The 13,202-nt window shown below is 47.6% G+C and overlaps 1 protein-coding gene across 1 annotated transcript in view; it reads right to left on the bottom strand.

The window, feature by feature from the left end:
- SLC6A1 (solute carrier family 6 member 1) overlaps positions 1–13,202 on the bottom strand; it is a 53,237-nt gene that overhangs the window by 17,939 nt on the left and 22,096 nt on the right. The window contains exons 2-5 of the mRNA XM_049861845.1: positions 5,234–5,295; positions 2,547–2,876; positions 1,481–1,612; positions 506–606 (exon numbers count right to left, since the gene is read on the bottom strand). Coding sequence (XP_049717802.1) covers positions 506–606; positions 1,481–1,612; positions 2,547–2,784 — 471 coding nt within the window. The 5' untranslated portion in view covers positions 2,785–2,876; positions 5,234–5,295. The remainder of the gene's footprint in view (positions 1–505; positions 607–1,480; positions 1,613–2,546; positions 2,877–5,233; positions 5,296–13,202) is intronic.

The raw sequence follows: 13,202 nt of genomic DNA, 5'->3' as shown, positions 1-13,202 counted from the left end.
TGTGGGACAGTTCCCTTAGAAGCAATCAATAGGGCTGACACCCTGATTTGGACTTTTAGCCTCCAGAACTGTGAGAAAGTAAAGCCACGTGTGGTACTCTGTTATGGCAGCTCTAGGAGACCAAAACAGGTGGGTTCCATTTTTGTTCCCATTTTGTATAGGAGAGCACGGAGGCTCAGAGGGGTTACGCTGCTTTCCTAAGGCTACACAGCTAGTGTGCAGTAGAGCTGGGATTCAAACTCAGGCAGTCGGGACCCATATAAAGAGGGACTAACGATACCCACTTAGAAGGTGTTTTGAAGATTAGATGTTAATTCAAATACAGTGCCTGGCTCCATGCCTGGCCTGGGCTAGGCACTCATAGTACTGTGGCTGAGACTGCTTTGGGGAGACAGGGGTTACTGTGCTCTCCCAGAGGAAAGCCCAGCTCAGCAGAACAGCAGTCACTGTGGTTAGAGGGGCTCGAGCGGGCTCCTTTTGAAGGGGTGGGCCCAGGGCTGCTCACCGTGGTGAAGGAATTGTACAGGTAGTAGATGGCCCAGGAGATGATCACGATGTAGTAGATGTTCAGCCAGAAGGACAGCACAGCAGCTGCGAGGCCCACGCCTGGAGTGGACACACCATCGTGCCATTCACAGTCATGGCAATCACTGTCTGACCGGGGAGCCTTTCCACCCATTCCCTCCATGTCCACCATCTCATTGGACCTTGGAGACAAGCATTCTGGAGGACACAGGCTGAGAGAGAGGCAGTGACTTGCTCAAGGTCACATCCACCTGGCCAGCAATGGAGCCGGGATTATGTATGGGCCCAGCATAGGCTGGTGGAAGTAGAGGCAGGGCTGGGGCTTGCCCAGCAGTGTGGGGCTCAAGCACTCAAGGTCATTAACATGATCCTCCATGGGAGTGCCCGCCAGGCAAGGTCCTAGGCACTGAGGGGCAAGCAGAGAAAATTGAACCTAGCCCTTGCTGGGAATGAGCGCACAGGACAGGGCAGGCTGATTTTTTTTTGGGCGGGGGGAGCGGAGGGACGGTCTGGAATGGGCCCCTCTTCCCACCTCCACCACCACTGCCCTAGTTTCTGGTCACCATCATCTGTCACCTGGCCCTTTGCAACAGCTTCCACCCTGCTCAGATGTGAATAAAAGACTCCCTGTCTTCAGAGGTGTCAGGAGTGTTTGGAAGCCCATGGCTCTGTGGGCAGAAGTGCCATCAGGACCCCAAGGTACCTTCAAACATGGGGGCCAGAGGGTTTACCCTTGAACGTGAGGACTAGTAGGCTTACCCTAGAACCTGGGGCCAGCGAACTTACCCTCGAATGTGGGGGCCAGTGGACTTACCTTCAAATGCGGGGGCCAGCGGACTTACCCTAGAACTTGGGGACCAGCAGACTTACCCTAGAACCTGGGTAAGAAGCAGGCTTATCCTCAAACATGGGGGCCAGCGGGCTTACCCTCAGGCATGGGGGCCAGCAGACTTACCCTTGAACATGGGGGCCAGCTTCCACACCCCCAGGCCCCCGATGGATGTGTACTGGCCTAGGGAGCACTCCAGCAGGAAGAGCGGGACCCCCGCAAAGATGAGCGTCAGGAAGTAGGGGATCAGGAAGGCCCCTGCGGGAGAGAAGAGATGTTCATAGACCCAAGGCTTTGGAGAAATCCCGTCAGCGGAAGCACCAAATCAGGGTGTTCTAGGGTCCCATCCAGGATTTCTTTATAAAAAACAAACAAACAAAAAAAACAAACAAAAAACCAAACCTGTTGCTCTTGAGCGGATTCTGACTCAAAGTGACCTTATAGGATAGAGTAGAACCGCCCCATAGGGTTTCCAAGGGCCAGATGGTAGATTCAAACTGCCGACCTTTTGGTTAGCAGCCAAATGCTTAATTAATCACTGTGCCACCAGGGCTCCGATTTTCTCAAAGCCCCCCTCAAATGCAGCACCCAAAGGTAAACTGAGGCCCAGGACAGCCTTTGCTCAAAAGAGACTGCTGTTTTTTGCAAAATGAGATGGATTTTCTAGAATCATTGATTCAGGACTATTACCCTTTGATACCTGGGGTCTCCATGAGTCAGAACTGACTCCCCGGTGATGGGTTTGGTTTTTTAATTGCCCTTTGGAGGAGGAGATCCTGGGTGATACAGTTAAAGTCTTCACTGCTAACCGAAAGGTTGGAGGTTTGAGTCCACCCCAGGCAACTTGGAAGAAAGGCCTGGTGATCTACTTCTGAAAAATCAGTCATTGAATTTGTAAACTTTCACTTAAAGCACAATAAAAATTAAAAAAAAAAAAAATCAGTGATTGAAAACTCTGTGGAGCACAGTTCTACTCTGACACACATGGGGTTGCCATGAATTGAAATCAGCTCCACGGCAACTCAATCCCGGCCCTCTGGAAATCTTTTGGGAAAAGTACAAGTAAGAAATAGAGCCTAGTTCTCCCTTTGGATGGGCACTTTCCCCCTAAGTTCACCCCAGAAAGTGCCTCAATGGGACACTCCTTTGAGGAGTCCAGAACTAGCTGGAAGGTCACCAGGCTGACACCTACCACCGCCATTTTTCCCGCAGAGATAGGGAAACCTCCAGACATTGCCCAGGCCGATGGCATAGCCCACACAGGACATGAGGAAATCGAAGCGGCCCTTCCATGTGTCCCGATCCGGAAGGTCCGCCGCCTTCTTCTGCACCTTGACCACCAAGGTTTTGGGCTTGTCATTGGCCACGGGGACCTCGCTGACCTCAGTAGAGATCTGCCCATCGGCCACCTTACTGCCGTTGGTTGCCATGTCTCGGAGTCTGGATGCAGGGGTCCTGGCAGATGGACGTGCAATGTCAGCCCCGGTCCACGTGGACAGCAGGTTTGCGGCTCAAGGTCACCCTGGGAGGACATAGAGCTTGGTTATAGGATCAGAAGGCGGTAGAATCCTGGATTGCCTTGGCTTTGCCCGGAAATGACAACAAAATAGCTCAGAAACTCTGGGCTCCAGAAGGCACTAAGGTGTGCTGCCTTTCTCCCACCACCCCCTGTTCCTGGAAGGAGGAAGTGGTCTTTTGCTTCCAAAGACACAGCGTGAGGAGATGGTGTGCTGACACCTCCTGGATGAGCCTGAACTCTATGCTACGTGCCCTCCGCTATGTGTCCTGCCCAGAGAAGAAACCTGAGGCCATCAAATTTCCAGATGGGAATATTAAGGGCTCCTCATCTTCGAATTTGAGGATGCAAACAGATTTTTCATGCCCTGAAGCCATAAGTCATGGCCAGGGCAAGCAATGGTGGTGCTTCACCTGGGGCTCAACTCAGAGGGGTCCTAGCTGCAGGTGGAGGCTGCAGGTGGCAGATGAACACTGACTCTAGTCAAATCCCCACTTTATTTTTATGCTGTGTGACTTTTTGCAAAATTCTTAACCTCCGTGCTCTACTTTCCCTCTTTTTTTTTTTTGAAAATATACACATCAAACAATACACCAATTCAACAATGTCTACATGTATAATTCAGAGACATTCTTCATTATATTCTTCAAGTTGTGTAACCATTCTCACCCTCCTTTTCTGTGCTGTTCCTCCCCTACTAACATAAACTCACTGCCCCCTAAGTTTCCTATCTAATCTTTTGAGTGGCTGTTGTCAATTTGATCCCATACAGGCACTTCTTAAAAGAACACACCTCTCAAGGCAGACATGTCATTTGGTTTATAGAAGAATTGAGGGGATATTTTTAGTTTGAGGTTTAATGATTATCTCAGGGCAATAATTTCAGGGCTTCATCCAGCTTCTATGGTTCTAGAAACTCTAGAGTCCATGAGAATTTAAAATCTGTTCAGGATTCACCTCCTTTTGATCAAGATTCTTCTTTAGAATCTTTGATCAAAACGTTCAGTAATGGTAGCCGGGCACCATGCAGTTCTTCTGGTCTCATGGCAAAGGAGGCAGTTATTCATGAGTTTGCCCTACTTTTGAAATGAGGATCATAGTATTTGCCTTATTAAGTTGTTATGAACAGTAAGTGTGCCTGGCAAATGGTAAGTACAGTTGGTCCTTATTATCCATGCACTCTGTGTTTGTAAATTTGCCTGCTCACTAAAAGTACCCCCAAAACCGACACTCAGGGTGCTTTCACAGTCCTTTGTGGACATGTGCAGAGTGGTAAAAAAAAAAAAATTTAGGTTGCCTGACATGCACGTTTTCAGCTGAGGTTGAACAATGTGATGCTCTGCCTTCTTGTTTCAGCTCTTGTACTGCAAACAAGTGTTCTTTTTGAGGTTTATTTAGTGCCATGGTTTTTGCATTTTTGTGTTTTATTGGTGGCTCTGCTGTTTAAAATGGCCCCCAAGTATAGCGCTCAAGTGCTGTCTAGTATCCCTAAGCGCAAGAAAGCACTGATGTGCGTTATGGAGAAAATACAGGTATTAGATAAGCTTTGTTCTGGTATGACCTGTATATAGTGTTGTTGGCTGTGAGTTCAATGTTAATAAATCAACAATGTATATTAAATAAGCTGTCTTGAAACAGAGACACACACAAAACAAAGTTGTGTACTGATGGCTTGATGGAAACGTGACCAGAGGCTCCCAGGAATCTAACTCTATATTTCCCCTGGAGCAATGGTTCAGTATTCGCTAATTCAGCGTTCACAACTTTATAGAACACAATTACCGTGAAGAATGAGAAGTACCTGTACTTGTTGATGTTTCATTAGCAGTGCCCAAGCCTGGCTGCGTTTCCCAGTCATCTGGGGGGCTTTTACGGATTCCCAGGCCCCACCCCAGATGTGCAGCATCGGCATCTTTTGGAGACGAGCCCTGAACCTCTATTTTTTAACAAACTCTGCAGGAGATTCTTATTTCTGCAGCCCAGCCCTGGCCCTCAGGTGAGAAAGGACCACTGGCTTACATGACCTCTTCCAACCCTCTGTAGCCCCAAGACGTTCTACCTACACTCTGCCTCCTTCTTACATTTTTAGTTCCAGAAGTGGTGTTCAGTAGGAGACAGTGTATAGCACTGGACCGAAACCAGTCCTGGGTTCAAATCTCCAGTCAGCGCTTTACCAGCTGTGTGACCCTAAGTACTACTCTTGACTGCTCTGAGACCCAGTGTCCCTATCTATAAAATGAGGAGAATTCTACCTGGCTTGCAGAGTTGTGGCAAAAATTAGATTCAGTGTCTGTAAGTGTGCTTATCACTTGGCTTAGAGAGAGGACACTGTTAGTGGTTGTTATTTTTGTGGTTGATGTTACCTGATGATTTTCTGTGCTGGTCAGCTCCAAAAAGGCTCCTTCTGCAACCACTAGGTAAGACCCTGCAAAGCGGAAAAGTGGGGGAAGAAGGGATGATGAAGCAGCAGGCAGGGCACACGGGACTGCCATAGGTGGAGAGGAGCCGGTGCAGGAAGCTCACCAGCGTCTGCGCGTCTGTGGTGCGTGTGCCCCGTGCAGCATCCCCAGCAGGGTGACCACAGTGAGCCCATGCAGCATGGCGCCAGCCTGGGGTGCTGGGGACATGCAGGAGCGGGGCCCACTGCCCTCAGGATGGCTGTGGGGGTGGGCACGAGGGCAATGTGAAGAAGACGTTCCATAATTTTATCAGCAGGAAAAGAGTAACCAACAGAGTGGCTGCAGGAGCCAATGAATGCTGCCGGCATTTCCCTCCACCCTTCATCCAAACTTGCAGAGATGTTGTAAAAAGCCACGTAGGAACATGGGAAAGAGCACCTCGTTTCATTGAGAAAGAAAAGTAGGTTTCAAAAGTTTATTCAGTATGATCCTATTTTTGCGAAAAAACAAAAAATCAGGATGTGTTCTTAAAAACAACAACAACAAACTGGAAGCACATACCCTAAGATGTTAACAGTGATTAGTTTATGAGTGATTATCCTTTTCTTCTTTGTGCCTCTCTCTAGGTTTCTAGAATGTTCTACAGACTTTTTTTTTTTTAATTAAGAAAATAATACACAATAAACTTATGGAACCCTCAGCGTAAACCGGACCATGTGAAGCATTGATCTGTGGATTCTCACCGGTAGGAGCTGAGCCAAAGCGATGTGCGACATGGGCCGTGGCCCCTGCCCCAAATGGCTGCCTCCCCTCAGCCCTGCCCCCTTGCGGACACCCCAACTTGCAGGTGCACTAGCCCTCCAGCTCCTCACATGCAGTCCCCATTACCAAACACCATCGTCTCCTCCTAGAGGTCACAGAGAACCAGACCCATCTTCAGACAATGCAAACTTTACCGTGAAACCCTGCTTCTTGTTCTCAAGGATAGCCTCCTCCACAGCCCCTGGACTTGTCTTGATGCCCATCTAGATGCTGGCCTGGGCAGGGCATGGCAACATTAGCCTATCTCTCTGGACTCAGCTAGGGCGAACTCCTGCCATCTTCAAAAATGACAAGAACTAGAAGGCAGCCGGTTCTGTTGTCTACAAGGGAGTCTTTGGATAAGCAGGCAAAAGAGCAGCCTCAGAAAAGCAAGGAGAGGTTAAAGTGGGCCTCTTTTGAGGGGGGCAGCCCTTAACTGTCATAACAATAATGCCCTTAGCTGTCCCATGATCTGTCCTTGTGGGCTCCAGCAGCCATATTTGTTCAATGTGACCCAACCACCTTGGCTGCAGTTAATTGGACCAGGAACGATCACCTGACCCAGGCTGGCCAATCAAGCTCCTTCCCTGGGAATTTGACATGGGACTGAGAAAGAGGGTCAGTCTGTCAAGTGACTTAGGAACTCCGAGGCACCCATCTTCTGCTCAACTTATACTCAGAGTAGCAGAGAGTTGGTCTGCTGAGGAGGAAGAAAATTAGAGATAAAAAGATGGAGGAAGACTCTTGAAGGCATTCTAGTTTGCAGTTCCAGACTTTCTTAACACTGGCTACCTTCCTACTCTTGGATTTCATAAAAGATCCTCATAGTTGTAAAATAAATTCCCCATTTTTGCTTACATTGTATCAGAGGGGTTCCAGTTACAATCTTGAATCTCTGCTCACCTGCCCATTGAAGGGACTTCGGCCAAGTTCTTAAGGAGGTCTGTGGCCTGTGGAAAAAAGTTCTGGCCTCCACTATGAACTTACTTGTTGATTATCATGGTGACTCAAACCAAACTCCAGAACTTACTAGGCTTTTGAAACTGATGTCATCTACTGGGCAACAAGATAACATGACACCATTCAGAGGCAGAAAGAGAGCTAGAGAAAGAAGACCAGGTGAGGCATGCCTCAGCTCTCAGCAGTTGGGGAAGATGGCAGGGGCATGTGTAAAAAGGTGAAACTCGCTGTGAGCATACTTTGAAGAAACCATTTGACATCAGCACAGAGGAAGGGCAGAAGGTCAGGGAAAGGAGGGTTTTGGTCCCTGGGAAGTTTATTCAGTCACTCTTCTCCATGAGTACATTGAGCACCTCCTCACGTCAAGTCCTGAGGGATGGGAGATGGTGGCTGCTCTGAGGAACTCACTGTGAGGATGACATACATGTAATTTCCAGAACACGGGCAAGTCTAGATTCAGCCAAATCTCTCTAACTCCCCTATTCCCACATAACCATATGTGGAGTTTTCCTTTTAGAAGATATGGGATATATTAAGATAAACAGCTCCAAGCCATGAACTGATGTAACTGACGCTTCTGTGCAGATTCAGGACTAAGGAGGCCCTCTGACTGCAAGGCAGCAAGGACCCCCAGGGCTGAGTCAGACATATCAAGCCTCCCTCTGACACTCACTCCTCTGAGTGAGTCCCTTCGCCTTTCTGACCCTCGTCTGTAAAACGGGATAATAATGGGGGGTAATGATAACACCTCCCTCATACGGCTGTTGTGAAGGTTAAATAAGATCATACACGTAAAGCATTTAAAACAATGCCTGGAACATAGTTAACCAAAAAAAAAAAAGCCAAACCAGTAGCTGCCAAGTCAACTCTGATTCATGGTGATCCCATGTGTGTCAGTGTGGAGCTGTTTTCCAAGGGATTTCCAATAACTGATTTTCGGAAGTAAATCGCCAGGGCTTTCTTCCATAGTGCCTCTGGGTGGACTCGAACCTCCAACCTTTTGGTGAGTAGCCAAACACGTTAATCATTCACACTACCCAGGGACTCTGGCACATAGTTAGGGCTTAGAAAATCTCAGCCATTCTTATCATTGTGATTGTTACCGTCTGTGTGTAGATCAGTGATTCTTAATGTGGCATTCATGACTTCCCAGAAGGTCATATGATGGTGATAATAATAATAATAGTGATGATGATTAAAAAAATAACAGTCGCCATCGAGTTGACTCGTACTCGTAGCGAGCTCATGGGTGTCAGAGTAGAACTGTGCTCCACAGAGTTGTCAATAGCTGAGATCTTTCAGAAGTAGATCACCAGGCCGTTCTTCCGAGGCACCTCTGTGTAGATTTGAGCCACCAACCTTTCAGTTAGTATCATGCTAACCATGATGGCTAACATTTACTGAAGCCTTATTATTCAGTCCCTTTGGCATCTTTTAACATGTTCAGAAGTCCACTGGAAATCCTCCTTTTAGTCACCATAGAGAACAACAGCTAATAAAAATGTCAAGTTATTATTACTATTTTTTGCTTCAGGCTCTATTTATAGCAACTCAGAATGGTTGTGTGAGTTACCTAGTGCTGCTATAACAGAAATACTACAAGTGGATGGCTTTAACAAGCAAATTTATTTTCTCACACTTCAGGAGGCTAGAAGTTCAAATTCAGGGTGCCAGCTCTTAGAGAAGCCTTTCTCTCTCTGTCAGCTCTGGGGGAAGGTCCTTGTCTCTTCTGAGCTTCTGTTCCTAGGCAGTCTTCATGTGGCTTGGCATCTCTCTTCTCCCATTTCTACTTCTTTTGCTTGCTGGTTTAAATGTTTAATCTCTTTTATATCTCAAAAGAGATTGATTTAAGACATACCCTACACTAATCCTGCCTCATTAACTTAACAAAGACAACCCATTCCCAAGGGGGATTATAACCACAGGCATAGAGGTTAGGATTTACAACACCTTTTTTTTTCTTTTTGTGGGGAGGACACAATTCAATCCCTAAGAGTGGTCTAGCTGAGCTGATTACTCTGGGCCAGTCAGAAGCTGGGAACGGTACAATTGCACGTTTGGTTAACAAAGAATATTTTCTAACAATATTTTGTAACAAAGCTTGGTGAAAAAAAAAAAATCCAACACATTGAATACGTGGGAGGAAAGTGATAAAGGGATCCCTGTTAGTGTGAAGGGAGTCCCCAGGTGGTGCAAATGGTTGACATGATCGGCTGCTAACTGAAAGGTCGGCAGTTTGAGTCCACATAGAGGTGCCTCTGAAGAAAGGCCTGGCAATCTACTTCTGAAAAACCAGCCATTAAAACCCTATGGAGCACAGTTCCACTCTGACACTCACGGGGTTGCCATAAGTCAGGGTCAGCTCGACGGCAATTAGTTAGCAAGAAAGCCAGGGACCCGAAGCTCTAATATGGTGGTTTGAGGAAGCGTGTCTTACTCCCACCCTCGGCGAATAGCTGGTTTGGAATTGAAATTCCTCACACCAGCTTGTTATCCTGTAACTTCCCTAGCTCACGGAAAAACAGCATGCAGAAAGCACAGGAATGTGCAGGTTCTTGGCTAGGTAACACTAAGAACATGTCTTTCTGGAAAATTAATTCTCTCTGAAGGAGAAGCAACCTTTTTGCAAGTTGTTACTTCCCCTCTGTAGGGAAGTAACACAATGTCCTCTGTGCTTTGCGGCTCCAGGACTCCACAGTGTTCCAGGATGGCCCTATGAGTCTGCAGCTGTAAGGCCACATGTCCCTGTCACCTCCTTCTCAGGGCCAGTCTTGGCTACTCTTTTCCCTGCTGGCAGAGTGGGTAAAAGGAACACCTTTCACCATCTTATGATTTAGGGCATTTTTCCAGGTCTTCTTCCAGAGACTTCCAGCTCCTCCCCATCAGGTGACAACACTCGGCAGACAAAGAACGTGGCTAGTGGCTACACATTCCTCGAGCGCCTTAACGTGCCACCATTAACCAAAGCAATGCTCAAAACGGCACTGTTAATGTGAGATCACGTTCACCTGCTCATTCATTCAACACACACTTAAATAAACAAACAAAAAAACAACAACCCATTGCCTTCCAGGTTGATTCCAATCATAGAGACCCTATAGGACAGAGCAGAGCTGCCCAGCAGGGTTTCCAAGGTTGTAATTTTTATCAAAGCAGAATGCCACATCTTTCTCCCATGGAACGGCTGGTGGGTTTGAACTGCTGACCTTGCGGTTAGCAGCCCAGACACCAGGGCTCCTTCGAAAGAAGAGCCAGGTGTGAAGTGTGCCCTTTGGACTCAGGGTCCCTGTACCGAGAATCTTCTAGACCCAGGGGAAGACTGACGCCAAGATGTACTCCCAGAGCCAACAGAGAGGGAAAGCCTTCCCCTGGAGCTAGTGCCCTGAATTCAGACTTCTAGCCTCCTAAACTGCGAGAGAATAAATTTCTGTTTGTTAAAGCCATCCATTTGTGGTATTTCTGTTAGAGCAGCACCAGCTAACGAAGACTACCCATTGCCATCGAGTCGACTCCAACTCATAGCTGACCCTATACTAAGACTAGATAACTGACAGTACTTACTGAGCACATATTCTGCGCTGAATTGACAATGAAACTATTTTTTCAAGCAATTTCATTATAGCATCCCATTATAGCATTCTGTATTCTAAATCACACCCTAGTCACCACAGTTTGGATCAGTGAGCTAACAGGTGCCAGCAGAAAGATTCAATTTCATAAACGTTTACTGAGGGCCTGTTACGTGCAGGGAGCTGAGCTGAACACTAGGGATTAATAAGTAAGACTGGTCTCTGCCCTTGACAAGGCCACAGCCTAGCAGGAGAAATATGTCTCCCTGGTGGTGTAGTGGTTAAGAGCTACAGCTGCTAACCAAAAGGTCAGCAGTTCAAATCCACCAGGTACCCCTCAGAAACCCTGTGGGGAAGTTCTACTCTGTCCTATAGCGTCACTAGGAGTCAAAATCGACTCGACGGCAACAGGTATATATATTACAAGCTAATCATAGGGAGCCCTGGTGGGGTGATGGTTAAGTGCTCAGCTGCTAACCAAAACGTTGGCAGTTCGAACCCACTAGCAGCTTAGGAAACCCTATGGGGCAGTTCTACTCTGTCCTAGAGGGTTGCTATGAGTCGGAATTGGCTCGATGACACACAACAACAACATAGCTAATCATAATAATACCCTGTGATAAATGCTGTAAGAGGAATATGAACAAGATGCTGTAGGCCTAGAAGGAAGGAGTTAATTCACCCAGAGAAGTTATCCCAAATGAGGGGACATTTGAGCCAGGTTTTGAAGACTGAATAGGAGTTCACTGACCTAAAAAGAGAGACAAGGTATCCCAAGTGAAAAGAAATGCATGAACAAAAGTAAAGAGGTTTGAAGCTTGGAAGGCCAGTTGTGGCAGGCCTTGAATGCCAGGCTAAGGAATTTAGGGACCAGTTGCAGGGATGATAACGTGACCAGATTTGATTTATAGAAGAAGATTCACTCAGGGGACTTTTGGGAAGGATGGAGTTAAAAAAAAAAGAGAAAAGTAGGAAGATGGTGAAAATGCTCCCATGATGCCCTATTTTTCCTTGGTGAATGCCTTCTGACCAAGACTGGATAAAAATGGGGCCAAACCAAGCAGAGAGAATATCTCTGCCAATGCCTGAGTGAGGAGATGCTTTGTAAAAAAAAAAAACATGTGGAGCTGGGAATCTCTAGATCAGAAATGGCAAAATGGATCAAAATTGGCCCTTGGGCTTGCTTTTTTGGCTTGAATTCACCCCCCCCCCAAAAAAAACAGTTTGCATTAGGAGCTAGAAATGTAATTTTGGGGGGTAGAGTATTCCAAGCAGAGGGAACAGCAAGTGCAAAGGCCCTGAGGCAGAAAAACAAGCTTGGCAGCTTTGAGAGCCAGCAAGGAGGCCAGTGTGGCTGCAGTCCAGTGCGGGAGGGGGAGAGTAGCAAAGATCCAGCTGGAGAGGTGGGCAGGGGCCAGATCACATGGGGTCTCAGAGACCAGGCCATGGCACGGAGTTCAGGCTAAGTGGTGGCAGTAATCTGACTTACATTTAAGAGTCTCCCTCTGGCTGCCGGGTGGAGAGGAGGCTGCAGAGGGGCAAGCGTGGAAGCAAGGAGGCTCCTTAAGAGGCTGAGAGTCCAGGCAAGAGATGATGGTGGTTGGGATGGTAGCAGCCAGGACAGAGGGGGTGACAAGTGGCACTGGGGCTGTCTGGGAGGTGGGGCCTGCAGGCCTTGCAGGTGGATTGGCTGTCAGCAGACAGCTCTGAGGGCCTTCCAGATGACGGGTGGGGGGAGGGCTGTGTGTGCAGCCGCCTTGGACAATCTCCTTCTGTCCCACTGCATCAGAGCACTGGTGGCTGCGTGGGGTGGGGACCTAGGCAGTGGCCTTTAGGGGCCAGAGTCTCAGGGCTGCCTTTGTCCCAGGCCAGGCCCAGAATTGGCTCAGAGTGAGTGTGGCAGGATGGGGTGAGGAGGGGGAGCCCCCACTCCCATCATGGTGCTCTGCACACTCCGGCTTTGTTTTGCTCTAGTTCCGTAATTACAGAAATTACAGAGGCTTGCTTCAGACTGCCATGCCTCTGCTCACTTTGTATTTCTTTGTGAAACTCTGTGGTTCAAGAAAAAAAAAATTAATATTGGGTTTGGCTTTTTTCCAAGGGGAAACAGGATGCGATTTATTCTCTGTGTTTGAGGGAAATACTAGGCTCAATCGATTGGATAAGTCTTTATTGAGCATTTGTGGTGTACCCAGACCCACACCAGCACCTATCAAGAGAGAACAGAGCTAGCAGTTATTGAGTGCTTTTATTGTGTGCCAGGGAGTTCACAGGTGTTGTATCATTGAGTCCTCACCAGTTCTCTAAGACAAGGAAACAGGCTTGTCAGCCTGCAGCCCACAGTCTCAAACTGCTTAGGGATTTAAGGCCCTGGGACTCAAAGCCTGGTTCTCTAAGGAGTGGTGTTGGCAACATCTGTGAGTGTGCTAGAAATGCGGAATCTCAGGCCCCATCCCAGACCTCCCAAAACAAAATCTGCATTTCACCAAGATCCCAGTGATTCAGGTGTATACCTAGCTTCAGAAGCTGCAGTTTAGGGATCATTATTTCGCAGAGGTCGGGTCCAATCCCTGCATAGCCTGAGGCTAGTTATTTAGCTTCCT

The sequence above is a fragment of the Elephas maximus genome, chromosome 20 (genome assembly GCF_024166365.1).
Source record: "Elephas maximus indicus isolate mEleMax1 chromosome 20, mEleMax1 primary haplotype, whole genome shotgun sequence".
Taxonomy (NCBI): domain Eukaryota; kingdom Metazoa; phylum Chordata; class Mammalia; order Proboscidea; family Elephantidae; genus Elephas; species Elephas maximus.
This window is presented reverse-complemented; position numbering and strand designations above follow the sequence as displayed.